General features: G+C 36.4%; 1 protein-coding gene across 1 annotated transcript in view; it reads right to left on the bottom strand.

The window, feature by feature from the left end:
* Positions 1 to 17,438, bottom strand: part of TRAP1 (TNF receptor associated protein 1) — a 64,116-nt gene that overhangs the window by 24,112 nt on the left and 22,566 nt on the right. Inside the window, exon 5 of the mRNA XM_001370096.5 lies at positions 6,073 to 6,144. Coding sequence (XP_001370133.1) covers positions 6,073 to 6,144 — 72 coding nt within the window. The remainder of the gene's footprint in view (positions 1 to 6,072; positions 6,145 to 17,438) is intronic.

The raw sequence follows: 17,438 nt of genomic DNA on the forward strand, positions 1-17,438 counted from the left end.
CATGCCTAGGCCATGTATACTCCTACTTCTGGGTATACATACTCCTTCTAGCAGCCCTAATAATAATAAAGTTCTTAGGAGTTATAAAGAATTCTGTTCCCATATAGCAATGTAAATGGTTTAACATTATTAAATTGCTCTAATTTCATTTTCCTGTTTATCTTTTTATACTTCTCTTGAGTTTTATATTTTAAAGTCACACCTTTTATTCAGCTCTAATCTTTCCATTAGGGATGCTTGAAAGTCCTCTATTTCAATGAATATATCAATTTTTCCCCCCAAAGGATTATACTCAGTTTTGCTGAGGTGATTCTTGGTTCTAATCCTAGTTCCATTGTCCTCTAGAAAAATCATATTCTAAGCTTTCTGATCTTTTAATGTATAAATATAAACTTCTAAATCTGGTGTTATCCTGATTATGGTTCCATGATATCTGGATTGTTTCTTTCTGGCTGCTTGCAAAACTTCTCTTTGATCTGGGAGCTCTGGAATTTGGCTAAACTATTCCTATAAGTTTTCACTTTGGGATTTCCTTCAGGAGATGATCAGTAGATTTTTTTAATTTCTATCTTACCTTCTAGTACCATGTTGGTGAACCTATGGTACACATGCTAGAGGGGGGCTGTTCCCCTCCCCTTCTCCACCATGCTTGGGACAATTCTCATGTGTGGCCTCTTTGCCCAGCAGCTCAGTGGGAGTGCTTCCTCCCTCCCCATGTCTAGGGCAAGGGGGAGGTGAAGGGAGCTGGGCAACATACATGCAGCATAAGGGTTGCAATTTGGGCACTTGGTCTCTAAAACGTTTGCCAGCACTGTTCTAGGATAACAGAGCTATTTTTTTTTTAATCATGGCTTTTAGGTAGTCTAATCATTCTTATCTCTCCTGAATATAATATCCATGTCAGCTATTTTTCCAATAAGATATTTTATATTTTCTTCTAATTTTTTTTATTTTGTTGGATTATTTCATGGTATCTCTTAGTCATTAGCTTCCACTTACCTGATTCTAATTTTTAAAGAATTTTTTTTTCAGTAAGCTTTTGTAATTCCTTTCCATCTGACTACTTCTATTTTTTAATGAATTTTTGTCTTCAGTGAAATTTTGTACATTTTTTCTCATGTGGCCAAATCTGCTTTTTAAGAATTTCTTTTCTTCAGTGAAATTTTGATTCTTTTACAATTTGGCTTATTGTTTCTCAGGTGTTATTTTCTTCAGTATTTTTTTTTGTGCCTCCTTTACCAACTTGTTGATTTTTTTGTTTTCTTATATCACTCTCATTTCTTGCCCTAATATTTCCTTTACCTCTCCTATTTGATTTAAAAATAAATAAATAAAACCCTTACCTTCCATCTTAGAATCAATAGTCCACGTTGATTCTAAGGCAGAAGAGCAAGAGCAAGAAGGTCTAGGCAATGGAGATTAAGTGACTTTTCCAGGGTCACAGAGTTAGGAAGTGTCTGAAGCCAGATTTAAACCCAGTTCTTCCCATCATTAGGCCTGGCTCTCAATCCACTGAACTACCCAGCTACCCCCTTCTTATTTGACTTTAAAAATACTTTTTGAGCTCTTCTAGGAAATCTTTTGGGATCTGAGACTAATTCATATTTTTCTTTGAAGCTCTAATTTGGATTTTGTGGTCTTCTTCTGAGTTTATGTTTTGATTTTCTCTGTTATCATATCTTTCTACAGTCAGATTTTGTTGTTGTTTGCTCATTTTTTCATCCTATTTTTTTTATTATTTTAAGGTTATACTAAAAGCTGAGTCCTATTCCTAGAATGAAGGTAGAACTGTTGCAGACTAGAGGGTTTATATGTTGCTGTTTTCAGAGCTTATTCTAAGGAGACTAAGTTTTCAGTTCTTTCAAGATGTATGATCTAAGGGGTGGTCTCTGACCTATGCTCTGGTCTATGAGCAACTACAAGCACCCTTTTTTCACCATGATCCCTACTTCCTTATAGCCACATGCTCTAGTATGCTAGTGCTCCTCCTCACTCTGGGATTGCAATCTGGAATTGAATATGGGCAATGCAAAGAGTCCTGTACCCATGCCAACAAAGGGTCTCCTCCTTCTGACCAAGTTGTCTAACCCTCTTACCATCTGTGGGCTGAGAATTCTAGAATATTCTATTGCTAATTCAGTCTCACACACACCCCACCCATAAGTCCCGCTGTTAGCTTACTGGAATACAACCTGTGATGGACTGTGCTCCATTCTCACCCCTATGAGACAGACTTTTCCTGAAGATGTCACAGACAAGAAAATTGTTTCACCTAATCCTTTGGTTGGTTCTGCCACTCCAAAATTCATTTTGAGATTTTACTTTTAAATTGTTTAAAGAAAAATTTGGAAGAACTCAGGAAAGTCCCTGCCTTTACTACTCCATCTTGGCTCTGTCCCAACAAAACAAAAGCCTTAGAAAGCACTTTTAAAGATTACAAAGACCTAGGTAAAAATTGGAAGTTTTATGGGACAAGAAAAGTTAACAACTAACTAAAAATGTCCAAGAACAAGATTTCGATTTCTACGTCATTACACAAATACAGGAATGATGAGTTTTGGGCAAGGAATGGAAAGCCTCCTTTTGTTAAAAAAAATGTGCATAGCATTTTGTAATCTTTCCCTTTGCAACCTGTCCTTATAGGGCTTTACCTGGAAAAGGGAGGTAGAGGAAAGAGGGAGATAAGAGTCTGACACCATAGAAGTCCTAGACATATGGAGAAAGAAGAGCAAAAGATAGGATCGATAATTCATCAGAGACTATATTTAACAAGAGCAAGAATAAAACCCCACAGACTTGAGATGGATAAAAATGCAAATGTTCAAAGTACAAATAATGCACACGGAAACTAAGAGATATTAAAGCAAAGATGTGTGGGTTAAATAAAAACAACTTTTTGTGAAAATATCTGGAGATTTTAGTAAACTACTGGCTTAATGTAACTCAACTGATATAACAGTGAAAAAGCTAATACCATCCTAAACTGCATTAAGGAAGGCATAGTGTCTGAAATGAAAGAGGTAATATTTTTGCTAAATCCAGTTGGTGGTATCACATTTCAGAAAAGACAATACCCTAGAGTAAAACCACGAAAGTATGATGAAGACAGTGAAAGGGCTAGAGAACATGACATATGTGATTTGGTTGAAGAAACTAGGGATACTTAGCCTAGAGAAGATTTAGGAAAGAGCTGATATCTGTCTTCAAGTATTTGGCAGGCTATCATTAAGGAATTAGTTAGAATTGTTCTGTTTGACCCCAGAAAACAGAACTAAGAAAAATAGGCAAAGGTTACAATGTTTATTCTAAGGAAAAACTTTAATAGCCAAGCTATGTAGAAGTGAAACAGTCTGCTCAAGAAGGCTCCTCTTCACTGCTGGTTTTCAAGCACATATAGATGTTTCTGGATGGCTTCTGAGATCCAATCTATCTCTTAAGAGCCTATGCAATTTGTAGAGTAGGTAGAGGGCATTTACCTCAGAAATATGAAGCCTGCCATCAACATGCTCCGTTTCTCCTTTTATATTATTACCCTCATTTGCTGTTTAATGTCCCTCTTTCTTTCTTCAGACTTACCCATTGCCCTTCTTATCTCTGGCTTTTCCATTTGCATTCTACTCTCTTCAGTTTACTTATTTCTCTTGATGGCTTTACCATCCTCTGAGAAACCCAGGCACTTTGATTTTATCTTTGGTTTGTTACTCTGTCTTCCCTACATATCCAACAACTGTCAAACTCAACCTATACAATACTTGCATCCATTTTCTCCTTTCCACATTCATTCTGCCACTATCTTATTTGGCCACCTTGTACTCCTAAACTAGATAATAGTCTATTAATTTGTTTTCCTATGTCCACCAGCTTCTCCTTTCGCCAATTTATCCTTCACACTGATGTCTGTATAATTATCCTTAAGTATAATTCAGATAATATAATATATATAATATGTAATAAAATAATATCCTCCTTAAAACCCTTCAGCAGGTCCATTACCCACAGAATATTAAAGTATAAACATGAAATCCCGCCATTCAAAGTCCTTCACAATCTAGCACCACTACCTTTCTAGCCTTATTTCATAATAATTGATATATCCTATTTTCCAGTCAATCTGATTATTCTTTGCCCTCCAATCCTGATCTCTCCCATTCTGCCTAAGGAGGCTGTCATTCCTACAATGAGATTTCTACCTCCTTCCCAAAGTCATTTTTGTTTACTGAAATCTCTGTTGCTTAAAAGCTCAATTATGGTACTAGATCCTCTGTAAAGTCTGAAAATCATCTCTGTTTAAATTTTCATAGTATTCTATCTGGACTAGTCATTTATTTACTTGCTGTATGTCAATCCTCATTTCACACCAATCCCAAATAGTAAATTCTCTGAAGATGGAAATATTTTATTTCATCACTGTAACTCTGTTGTCCAAAACAGTGTCTATCATATTACAAACACTTAACATACTTGTGTGAATCTTAAAACTATTCAAGACTGTACTTTAGAAGATTGGTTAAGCTATTCCCCATTTTTAACAATGGAGGTACCTGATCAGGAATGTATTGAGAACTTTTAAAATTACTCCACCCTACTCAGACAGTGCCTTAGGGGAAGATAAAGTTGAAAAACTCTTGATTAAACAATGAAAAGTCCCCAACTCATACTTATAGTGAAGCTAAAACCTTAAGCTAGGTCTATTTTTAGATCTAATACAAAAAGGGTGCTAAGTACCTATAAAGGTTAAATTAATCACTACAAGGCCAAGCAACTTACAAAAGGAAAGCTTAACAAAAGAGGTGTGAAGTACTCAGAGAATTTAATCTAACCAGAGAAGGTGAGAACAAAAGAAGATGAGAACTAAGAATGGGCAGTCCTGGGAAAAAGCGCCCACTGTGATTGGTAGATGTGAAAATTTAGGGGAGGTGACATAAGAGAAAATTTCTTTAAAAGGAGAAGGCGGTTCAGGTAATGGAGTTTGGGGATTGGAAGTTTTGAGTTGGAGTTGGAGTTCGGAGTTGAAGTAAGGACTGGAGCTTACTTGGAGACAATCTTGTGGTGAGTAATAAAGACTGACTCGCTCTCCCTTAGGCTCAGGACTAGGCCATTTTGGCCTAGGCTCCTTTCTACTGCTTGGCTATTCTCTCTTTCTCTCTCTATTCTTCCCTTAATTCCTTCATTTATATTAATTAAAATCTCCATAAATCCCCAGCTGACTTGGGTATTTTTCATATTGGGGAATTTCCCATGGCGACCACTCATTTATATTTTAAATCAAAATACTAAAATTATCATTACAGTTTGGCCAAAACCTTTACAATAGTTTGACACTTACAGTTTTTAACATTCACAGTTTTGGCAACCTCATTTTGGTGGTTACACTTGTTGCACTGAATCCCTGAAGTTCTAAATCTATGCCCAAAAAGAATGATTAAAAAAATCATGTGTGTTAACATGTCCCCTCCCAATTTATTTGTAAAAAAAAGCCTCTTTCAGTCTATGGCTTTTTTTTTTAGGATATCTCTTTGATGCTCTATTCTTCAGAGGAAATATCTCAAATCTATAATGACTTTATTATTATACTCTAATAATTTATAATCATATAATGCCTTCAACAACAATAAGAAAAACTGAAGCTCAGTGAGATTTAATGGCATAGTTGTCAAATTTATAGGCATCTCTCCTAGCATATTTCTACAGTTAAGTTTTAAAGTCAAAACTAGTTCTAGAAGAAAAGCAATCACAATAATTGGTCTGCCTCTGAGAAAGCCATAATGGTAGCAAATAGATCGATCATCTGCTATCATCATTAAAGAAACACCCAGGAAACAAATATTCTGGCCCAAATATATATACTAGGTGATAGAAAGTGGGAGCCTTTAAAATAGTAGTCTTAAGAAAACTATTTATGTGAATATTCTCAATGAATATATTGCTTTACTAGCAACTTGCCTAAAGGAGACTATAGTTTGTGCTTATTTTAGAGGCAATTGCTCTAAACAGAAAGGGCCCTTAGGTGCTAAACCTGAGAGCCAAAAACCTATACAAAAATAAAGAATAAATGATAAGGAACTTACTTACCTTTGAGCCTGATCTGGCAATAGTTCCCAAATTGGAAACCAATTCATCTTGTGTCATGCCAATGCCAGTGTCCTGAAAGAGAAAGCCAAGTAATATTAATTACTAAAAGACAATTTGCTAGGTCTTCTCATGTTAATTGGAGAACTATTTAACTTTATGAATGTCCTACATGTAATGAACAAAAGATGAAATGACTGAGGAAACAAAGTTTAATCTTCTAAACATATTGATTTATTAAACAATGCATGCCAATTGCCTCACAAATCAGGACCAAGCTTCTTCTTCAGTTTAGAGCTGGACCTTGAATATAGGGGGAAACAAATTTTTACAAAGTAAAAACAATTAATCAAATAAGAAAATTAACTAAAAGGAAACAATAGTTTTTTTAAAAATATTGATTTCAAATTTCATAGAACTAATGATGAACAGAATATTTCCAGTCTTTCTTTTTTTTTTTAAACCCTTACCTTCTGTCTTAGAATCAATACTATATATTGGTTCCAAGACAGACTAGCAGTAAGGGTTAGACAACTAGGGTTTATGTGACTTGCATAGATTACATAGCCAAAGGGTCTTGTAAAAAATTTCATCTTTTTAGTTTATTTTAGCAGCAGCTTTAGCAAACTCTTTTTATTTAATCAATAATGGGGGGAAATATAAGAAATGTCTTTTATTATATTATATATGTAATATAAATGTTATATCAGTTATCAGTCATTTTAGATTGTTCATTTTCCATTTTGAAAATGGGATTTCTTTTATTGATTCTTTGTTAATCGATTACTTTAAATTTGCTATAGTTAGCTCTTCTGATGGAAAAGTTCACTGATCTTTGCATCACATCACTCTATAAAGTCTGAGAAGAGATAGATGGTTTTGTCCCAAAGGCAAGAGTATGGTTTTTCAGGTTAGTCCTAGTCTTAAAATACACTACTTTTCCGGTTTTCCAAGGAATAAACAGGTCTAGAAGCCACAGAAACTGCCAGCAAGCCTAGACATTTTGGGTGTACCCCTTTATAATGAAAATGCATCCCTTAGAAATTATGCCAGAACATTTGGTGTAGTCTTGTGGGGGGTGGAGAGGAAAAAAGGAAATAGCATGTTTTAGTTTTTATGATTTGAACAGATATATAGCATTTATACCTTCCAAATGGTAATTTAATATTTATAAATGGCTTAAAGGGCAGACATGCTTCTAAATTGTTGATAAATTATAAAAGCATTACAATTTTCTAAAATAATTGTTCAACTAATCCTATTATCACCATCTAAAATTTGTTCCTTGAGATAAAGCATTTTTGAGGATGTTTTGGTTACTGTTCTATAATAAAAGGAGATAAGAGCTATATAATAATTTAGGAACTTAGTAGGAATGTGCATCTGAGTATATCATCAAATCGCAATGGAATCCTGGGATTGAGCATAAGAACAATAGATAATTTATAGTTTGTATTACAAAAGAAAGGTTTCTTTTCACTATATTCAACATACACAAGGAGATATTACTTCCCTGATAGAATGAAAACATACTCTATAGCTTTGTTGGCAAAGCCACGGCACACATGCAGAGCTGGCACTCAGGGAGCTGCTCTATACCCCCTATTCCCAGCACCCAAGGGCATTTTTTGCATACCCTATCCCTCTGTCAGCTGCCCAAAGAGAGCACTTCCTCCCTCAGCTCTCTCTGGTAATCTGGGGGAGCTCACAGACAGCTTGAATTTGCCCTCTGGGCACTTGAACTGTGAAAAGGTTTCACAACCCTGCTCTATAGTGAGATACTTTAAAATTATGTTTTTAGGCTTACGTATACTTCATAAATGCAATTTTTTTTAATAATGCCTAATATTTTTTTATAGCAAAGAAGAGTGGTTTGGCAAAAAGAACACTAGAAAAGAGCTAGAAGATCTGGTTAAGAAATACAACAAGCAAATCCTCAAAAAATTCTAAATCTGTTTCCTGAAACAGGGATAATCAGACATACTACCTACCTTAAAGGACTGCTGGTAAATTAACAGTTTATGTGATATGACACTATATATACATTGAAATTACCATTATTACACAAAAACTTTAATTTATAAAACAGGTGAAGCTGGATGGTGTATCTAAAGTTCCTCCTGCTCCCTTCATTTTATAAAAGATTTCTTTATAAGTTCTTTTAAATAGTAGTTTCTACAGGACATCTGTAGTATAAGGAAGCTATGTACTCATAGAATCCACTTGAAATCTTAATTTTCAATGTGAGAACCAGAATACAAAAGGCCCACAGAAAAATTTATTCAGAGTAAAGAAACAGCACCATATAGTAGAAAGAATGAAGAAATAGAATTCAAAAGACTTAAGTTCCAATCTCAGCTAGTAACATTAATTTGCTATGTGACTATGAAAAACCCACTTAGCTTTTCTGGGCCTCAGACTCATTTGTAAAATGAAAAATTTGAACTAGATGATTTCTAATTTTCCTTGTAGGCATAAAAGTCTTTGATTTTTTAAAAAGTAAAAATACAACTAGAAGTGCCAACTATTAAGTCATATTTAACTTAAAAACAGCAACAGGTTGTAGGGCAAACATTTATTTGGATGAATAGTCACAACCAGAAATTACCATTATAATAAAAGTCTCTTCCCTGACTTTAGTGCCTCAATGTCACTATGTCCTTCCATGTTGAATATCCTAAGAAAATATATGAAAGTATAACTATATAAAGTATACACTAAACACACACACACATATTTATTTATTTTAAATTCTTAATTCTATATAAGAAAAGGAGAGGCATAACCCAATTAGAAGTAGCATTGCTAACAAATGTGAGATTTAAAATAGTGAAGCCCATAAACTGTAGTGAGTTAAAAGGGTGGAAGATATAAATTGTGATAGATATAAGGGAGGGTGAGTAAATTTGACCATAGAAAATATGTTTCACTACAGTGTCTTGGTTTTTAAATCAAATATATATAAGGTGGTCACCAGGGAAATATTCCCAATTATTCAAATACCCAAGTCAACTGGGTTTTATAGAGATTTTAATTAAATACAAATGTGGAATTAAAGAAAAGAGAGAAAGAGAGAAAAAGGAAATAAGTATGAAGGGCCTTAAGCCAACATGGCCTAGACCTGAGTCTTAAGAGAGAGAGATCATTCAGTCAGTCTTTTAACACTCACCACAAGGTCTGTCTAAGCAAGGATTCTAGTGACACCAGGCCAGCATCATCTCAGCTGCTTTCACTAGCTCCCTCCTCCATCTGAATGTTTCAGAATCAGTCCTTCCTCAATCTGAATTTTTCAGAATGAGTACTCCTCAATCTGAATGTTTCAGAATGACCTCTTCAATCTGAATGTTTCAGAATGACCCCAGCTCTTCTTTGAGCTCTTATTTTTAAGGGCAAAATCTCCTATGTCACCTCCCCTAAGTTCTTCCATCTACCAATCACTGTAAATATTTTCCAAAAGACAGCCCATTTTGAATTCACAGCTGAGTAGATTAATCTCTTTAGTAAGTCAGAAAAAAAATGCTGCTGTGTCAACTAATTTCATTAAGAGAAAACCTCTGAGTAAGTTTTCACCTTTTAGGTCTAAGTAGTTTACAAGTTGCCCCACCTTTATAGGCACCTAGCATCCCATTGTATCAATTTCAAAAACAGCCATGGCTCAAAGAACTCCTTTCCTTTATAAGTATGGTTTTCAAGTACTTTCATTGTTTAGGCAGTCTTAAGTAGGGGTGGAGTAGGGATACTCCCATAGCAAGGAGTTTTCACATTCAAGTAGAGTTCTCACTATCTGGTAGGGAATTATTTCAAGTAGGGAATTGGAGGATTCCTCAATGTGGAGTAAAATTTTTAACATTCATAAGTCTGTGAAATTTTAAGGTTTACACAAAACAATCTGAATAGTGTTCTGGTCACCAAATGTCTGAGCAAATGTACTTTTAAGTCTTCAAGAGAATTTTATTCACTATAGTCTATCTAAAAAGACCTGAGTACAATTCAAAGTTTATGTGCATGAAAAAGGAATACTGAGAATGAAAACAGAAACAATTGTCTCTTTCCATAACACTATATGGACCTGCAGACATCCTCACTTTTAACTTCAGAATCTGGACCAACAGCTCCCTTACTCCTGAATAAAGAACAAGTTAAATCAAGTATTTGTTACCATGCATTTAATAATTTGGGAATAGGAAGCTAAAAATCCTTGGAAATCAATACAAACTTTAAAATCTTTCTTCATAATTGTATTCTCCTTTAAATGTAATCAATCCTATATGCCTGCATATTAGAGGACCTACTGCACTTCCCATCTGAAGCTACCAGATGGCACTGTTCCTTACTATCAGGTTTTTTTTCTTTCCATGAGAAAGACACCTAATGAGCAAAGCCCAAAAGGACAAACCTCAACAAAGAGTCAGGCATTTTCTTCTTCACAGGTGGGCCCCCTGCAGATAAGGAAGAAGCACACCTGGCCAAGAAAATATGGATGCATAATAAAAAATTCAGAAGGCAAAAAATATGAACCATCTAATATTTTCCAACTTTTCTAGGCCCTAAAATTGTATTTCTTTAAGAAAAGAGACCAGGCCCTGGTTTTTCTGAACAGTTTTTTAGTGCTTTTACTACAGAATCTTTTGTAATGCTTGGTTATGTAAATAAAGTTTATGGGCATATATGAATAATAATTAGGAATAACAAATGATTTAGTATTTATTACCAGTTTATATTTGTAAAGTATTTAAAGGAAACCAAAGTTAATAGATGTGAACCAAAAATGGTGTGTAAACAGGGAAGGACTAGTTGAGATAAAAGTATAAATTTATAAAGAACTCAATAAGCACAGCTGTATAATTTCTTTGGCATTCAGCAATATATGGGTAATAGCAGAGAAGGATGGGAATATTCCGAGAGACTCAAGGATAAAGACCATTACTGAATTAAACTGGTAGATTATGGGGTCAAGATTGGAAAGTGAGGAAAGCAGACCAGAGCAAGAATGAAGACCTGAGAAAACATAGAGAGGTAGAAAGAGTAAAGGCTGCAGGGAGGATGAAAATGGAGAAATTGTGGCATTCCATCACATACCTAAAGAGTTTCATCATTTTAGTCGTGTCTAACTCTTTTGACCACATTTGGAGTTTTCCTGGAAGAACACTGGAATGGTGTGTTATTTCCTTCTCTACTCATCTTACAGAAGAAGAAACTGAGGCAAATCAAGTTAAGTGACTTGCCCAGAGTCATAAAGATAATGTCTGAGGCCAGATTTGAACTCAGGAAGATGTGTCTTCCTGACTTGAGGCCTTGCATTCTTTCAATTGCACCACTTAGCTTCTCCTCCCTAAGAAGACAAAGTTAGAAATGAACCGTGCCAGGGAAAGGAAGTATCAGTTTTAGTATATGTGCTGCCAAAACAAGCACAAAAGGAGCTATCAAAGAAGGTCATCAGTTCTACAAGTATCTCTGAAGAGAAGATCTCAGGTTGGTTCTTTCTCTTATTACCTGTCTATTCACAGACACTAATATTAAATGGTTGTTATTCAAATGTTTTTAGTAAACTGAATCCTGTCTTAAACACAAGGGCAACAGTAAACTCTAGAGATATAAATGTAAAGTTAGAGAGCCTACCCCCTATCTAAATGTTATTACTTTTCCTAACTGGAGGACTGAGAGTGATTATTACTGAACTCATAATTTTCTGTCTAAATAAATTCCCTAAGGGGGAACACAATATGGTCTTTAGAGGCCATTCTATTACCCTCTAAACTTAAAATAGTTAATGATTGTAGCAGGGTGTTATAAATAAAGACTGGAGTTACTGGAGTAAGAACTCACTATTAAACAAAAAGTGCTAAAAAACTGGCAAGCAGTCTGACAGAAATTAGGTATAAATCAACATCCTATACCATATATCAAGATTAGCTCCAAAGAGATGCATGGGTTACACAGAGAGGGTGACATCATAGACAAATTACAGGAATAAGAATGAAATTACCCTTCAGATAGAAGGTTATGGAAATAATTCATGACCAAAAAAAGGGGTACAGGAGACCACAAAAAAATAAATGGACAATTTTGGTTACATAAAATTAAAAAGTTTTTGCACAAACAAACCTATGCAGTCAAATTATAAGGGAAATCAGTAACATGGGGAGAAAAAATCTTTGCAATGAGTTTGTACAATAAGGATCTCATCAAGATATGTATGGAACGGATTCAATAAAATATATAAATTTCTATATTTTATATATATACACACATATATAAAATATAGAAATTCTTCTAAAAATCAGAAATATTCCCTAATTGATAGTCAAAAGATATGAAAAGAAAGTTTTCAAAGAAAAAAATTCAAGCTATCAGAAGTCATTAAAAAAAAATGCTCCTAATCACTAACTATAGAAGTGAAAATTAAAGCAACCAGGAAATTCTACCAGGAACTTATAAGTTTGGCAGTGAGAAAGAGAAATTAAACGTTTTGTTTATTTTAACTTAATCAAGAACTTGGAGGCCCTTGCCTTTCATACTTACTTAGTCATTAACACTTAGTCCTAAAAGACCACAAGCACTGTCCCCACCCCACCCCCACCCCCAGGCAGTGCTAGGCAACTTGGGAAACTATGATTGGTTTCTGAAACGTGATAGACCAGCCCACAGTGAAAGAACTAGAAACCAGAGAGAAAGGAAGTGATGTGAAAAAAAACTGCTTATAAAAGCCAGCAGAAGGCATTTTGATTCATTCTGCCACCTTGATGGCTCTTGCTGAGGGAGGACTTCTGTGTTGGTGTCTGCATTGGATTTCTGCTGCCTTGGTGCCTCTTGCTGAAAGAGGGATTCCTCTTGAATGGCACTTCTGCATTGGAGGATTTCTGCATTTGAGATTCTGCATTGGTGGCTTGAGGGGTTCAGCTTCAGTGACTCACTTGGGTGGAGGAGACCCTGGTCGGAGACACTGGCCTTTCGGCTCTTCTGTCTTTAGTGGGACACTCTCTTCGGTGAGGCACTTGGATCCAGACTTAGTTAATTTAGCTAGGCAATATCTTCTACCTCCTTCCTATATTTCCCCCTTTACTATCTCTATCTCGCTGTAATAAAGCTACTAAAGCTACTAAACAACCTTTTGACTTGAGTTAATTCTTATAAAGGGCAACCACAACAACCTTTTATAACTCTTAATTTGACCAAAACCAATCTTAACTCTTATAGCAAAGATGACAAGAAAAAAGAAAATGACAACATAGAAAGGATCATAAAAAAAAAAAAAACAGGCAAATTAATGCAAAGTCAGAGGAGCTATGAATTGGTCCAGGCATTCTGGGAACCACACCCCAAAAGTTACTAAAAACACTTTGACTTGGCAATACCACTATTATTAGGTCTATATCCAAAGAGATCAAAGAAAGAGGAAAAAGACTTATGTACAAATATCGTGTGGGAGGGAAAAGAACTAGAAACTAAAGGAGTACCTATCAATTGGGAATGGCTGAATAATTACGATATGTCAATGGTACTAATGGGCCAATTTCAAGATACGAACCATGATTCCAAAAGATGGATGATGAGACATACTACCTACCTCCTTACAGGAATAGTTAGTACAGAATGCTATTAGAAACAGAATGAAGATATATATAGACACACACACACACACACACACACACACACACACACACACACACACACACACATTTATGACCAATCTGACAATTTGTTTTGCTTGACCATGTATATTCATTGCAAGAGTTTTCTTTTCTTTTCAATGTTTGGGGTAGTGGGGTGAGTAGAGAAAAATGTTATTTTGGTTCATGAAAAAATTAACAATTTAAAAAAAGACATCAGAACTCTAATCAATGCAATGATCAAACACTGACTCCAGAGTACTAGTGGTAAAACATGTTATCAGTCATAGCCAATGTGTCAGTTCATTTTGCTTAATTATACTCGTTTGAAATGAGAAAGCATTTTATTTGGGATGGAGAGGGAAGGTCATTAGGAAGTAACAGTTAAGAAGTTAAAGACAAAATCATCAATATGTCTAGTTAAAATGGAAACATGAAAATTTCCAGTCAGCCCAAGTCCCCCAAAAAAAACACTGCAGCAAAGATATAAAGGGGAACCAGAGAAAAAATTATCAATAAAATCAAAGGGAACTAACCATTAAGATTCTTCATTCAGTCCAGAACTGCACAAGAAGATAGCCCAAAGCCTTATAAAGCTCTAAGCAGTGTTGCAATGGAACAGGGGTGTGAAGCCAGACTAATCAAAAGCTTTGGAAAATTAGCCATGCTTCTAGCCCAGCACCTTCAGAGTTCATCCTGAGAAGCATGTCCCGTGGAGATGAAGTCTCGCAACTGTTCCTGCAGGAGCTGCAGCCACAGCTACTAACAACCCAAAAAAGAAAGTTCTTGCCACTGAGCCCATAGCACTGTCAAATGGTTTATTAACATAAGAAATTGATATGATTTTATCAGTGTGGCTAACAGTAAAGAAGAAGCACTAACATCTGTCTTGTCACTACACCCTAAGGATCACAGGATTTTTCTATCTGAAGTGCAACCGACACCTGCAAGTTGCAAACCTGAATATTAACCCCCTCATTAGGAGAGAATCCATTTAGAAGCAAGGACTTTTATTTTATTTGTATCCCCAGTGCTTTTCACAAAGTAAGCATTTACTATATGCTTCATTCACACATTCATTCACTGAGTCACTGGTAAAGAGACGACAGCCTGCAGGATCTCCAACACAACCTATCAGAAAGTGTATTCATGCCTTGTGCCCTCCCAAAACCATAACTTAGCACTCTTTGGGGAGCCTCAGATATTTACTTGGCCAGGAAGACACTGCACGGGGCCTGAGTAATGACATCAAGGGGCTTTCCAAGAGGTTTCAGACCACTATAGGACTCCACATCAGGTTGGGAGTCTGTCACAACTACAGAAGGGGATGGAATTTCTGATTAAGATTGCCCAAGAAGACAGAGATAGGACTAAGGCTGAGATCTTGTATCTGCCTTGAACCAATAAAACAAAGAAACAAACAGAAGAAGCCAGAGACTACAGCACAGGACAAGGCCTGGTTCTAGCCACTTTATCTAGACTTGTGGCACAGTAACCAGACTAGAGAGGAAAGGTTCTGGAAAGGATTGACACTTGCACAAAATTTCAATCCAGAACTGTGTCAGAGAGAAGAATAGAGGAAAACTCTGTAATAGAAATAAGAAAGTTAAATTAACTTAAGCTGAGAAACTTCGTTTTAGGCCTCCATTCTGTGACTAATATTTGTCAGATTAGTTGTTTTTCTTCAAGAAGCTAAACTCTTAGTGGTAGTTTTAAAGTGACACAAGGCAGACATATAGGTCTGGTTGTTAGCCAGAACCAAAAAAATCTACTAAATGTCCAGATAACAGCCTGCTCCTTGGTCATAACTAGGACAGACTCCTTGCTCTCTGAATTTGGAAAAATGAATATCTATGTTCACTCAAGAAGCAGTAGTGATTGACAGACCTCGCCATCTCAGAGAGAGATGTGCATAGCCTCTGGCTGGACAGAGGAAATCTTGTCTTGAGGACTGGTAAGAGACACTTACTGTGTCTCTTTAGGATCTTTAGGAATCCAACTGGTGGTTTGTTCTTTTAGACAGGGGTTGATACTTATATTGTTAAGTAATCTACATAAAGTTTGATTGCATTCACTGACAACAGTATCTTACTAGTGTACCATCTGCCCTAACTAGCATATATAACAGCAAGTCAGTTACAAGGGCAACATGTGTTAATCTACTTTTTAGTTTCTCCAAAAACATTAAGAAATATTTATCTGGTCTAAAGACCCTTTCTGGGCTTATCTCCTTAGGTGGGTTAGATCAAGGAAATGAGAAGAAATAAGCATTTATATAGCATATTATGTGCCAGGCATTGTACTAAGTACTCTCATTTGACCCTCTCAACAATCTTGGGAGGTAGGTGCTATTATTATCTCCATTTTACAGAGGAGGAAACTGAGGCAAACAGATTAAATGACTCGAGCAGTATAATATAGCTAATAAGTGTCTGAGGCCAGATCTGAACTCTGGTTTTCTTAAGTCCAGGCTATTTTCTACCTCCTATGCAACAGCTAGCTGCCTGGAAGCACAAGGAAAAAAGGTCTTTCTTAAGGAAACAGAATAAGAATGGAAATCAAACTATGTGTAAACATAATTATAGTTTCTCTGGGTAGGACTCTGGTCTTCCCTGTCTCCTGAAGTGAGTAAGCTAGTGATGGGTGTGAAGATTAAATTAACTCTCCCTTACCCATTTTTTGATTTAATCATTTAATCACCAGAAGCGTATATACCCCACTTACACTTGAGTGGGGGAGGTCTGTGTCCCACGTGTGTGACAGTAGGAGCCAAATCAGAATCGACTGACTGCCCCCTGGGAAGTCCTAAGCAAAACTTAGCTGTAATTGGTACATGTAAAATGGAAGGAAGTCACAGGAAGTGACGAAAAGGAATGGTCTTTAAAAATGTCAAGAACTTCCTGTGAGGGGATCTTTCATCTTCGATTTGACCTTGAAGGAGCTCTGACTGAGGACCTTGGACTGCTTCTATTTCCTCCGAACTACCATGTGAGGTAAGTGAAAAAAGGCAGACTCCTTTTCTGGATTTTCTGAAGGGTCTAGACTCAGGAGAGGCCTACCCTCTTCAGAGAGGCTCCCAGCATCCCCAGGTCCTAGGCGCAAAACTGAGGCCCCTCAGGCTGAGGACTAATTAGCCCTGCCTGGGCTGAGCCAGGGGTTGGAGCAAAATACTTAGTGTGTAGGTTAGATATTCTACCTCTTGGATTTTCTTACTTTCACTCTTTCTACATTTTATAAATAAATTGCTAAAAAAAAAAAGCATTTTGGAATTGATTAAAATTCCTGGCGACCCTACTCTTAAATAATCTAGTCCAACCTTTTATATTAACCCCTTACATTTCTTCTCCCTTACATGGGGAACCTTTTAGAGATAGAGTGCTGGAGCCTGTCCCCACCCTCAGATTGAGTGCTGTGCCTTCCCCCCCAATATCAGGCCATCCCCCCACCCCACCCCCCACCCCCCACACACACAGGGGAGGGATAAAGCATTCCCAATGAGCTGCTGGGCAGAAGCATAGGTGAAGTGAGGAATATACTCAGTGAGTGCAGACAGAGGAAGGGAGCAGCTCTACCCAAGTCCCTCTGCCTTTCTAGTAATGAATTCTGGGGCAGGGGAGAGGGAGGGAGGAAGGGTGGATGGGTGCTCAGAGAGTGCTCTGTATGCCATCTCTGGCACCTGTGCCATAGGTTTACCATCACTAAATTAAGTGATCACTCACCTAGAAGTAGTGCCCCCTTCTCAATTCAGAAAGGATTTAT

Source organism: Monodelphis domestica, chromosome 7, assembly GCF_027887165.1.
Source record: "Monodelphis domestica isolate mMonDom1 chromosome 7, mMonDom1.pri, whole genome shotgun sequence".
Lineage (NCBI taxonomy): Eukaryota > Metazoa > Chordata > Mammalia > Didelphimorphia > Didelphidae > Monodelphis > Monodelphis domestica.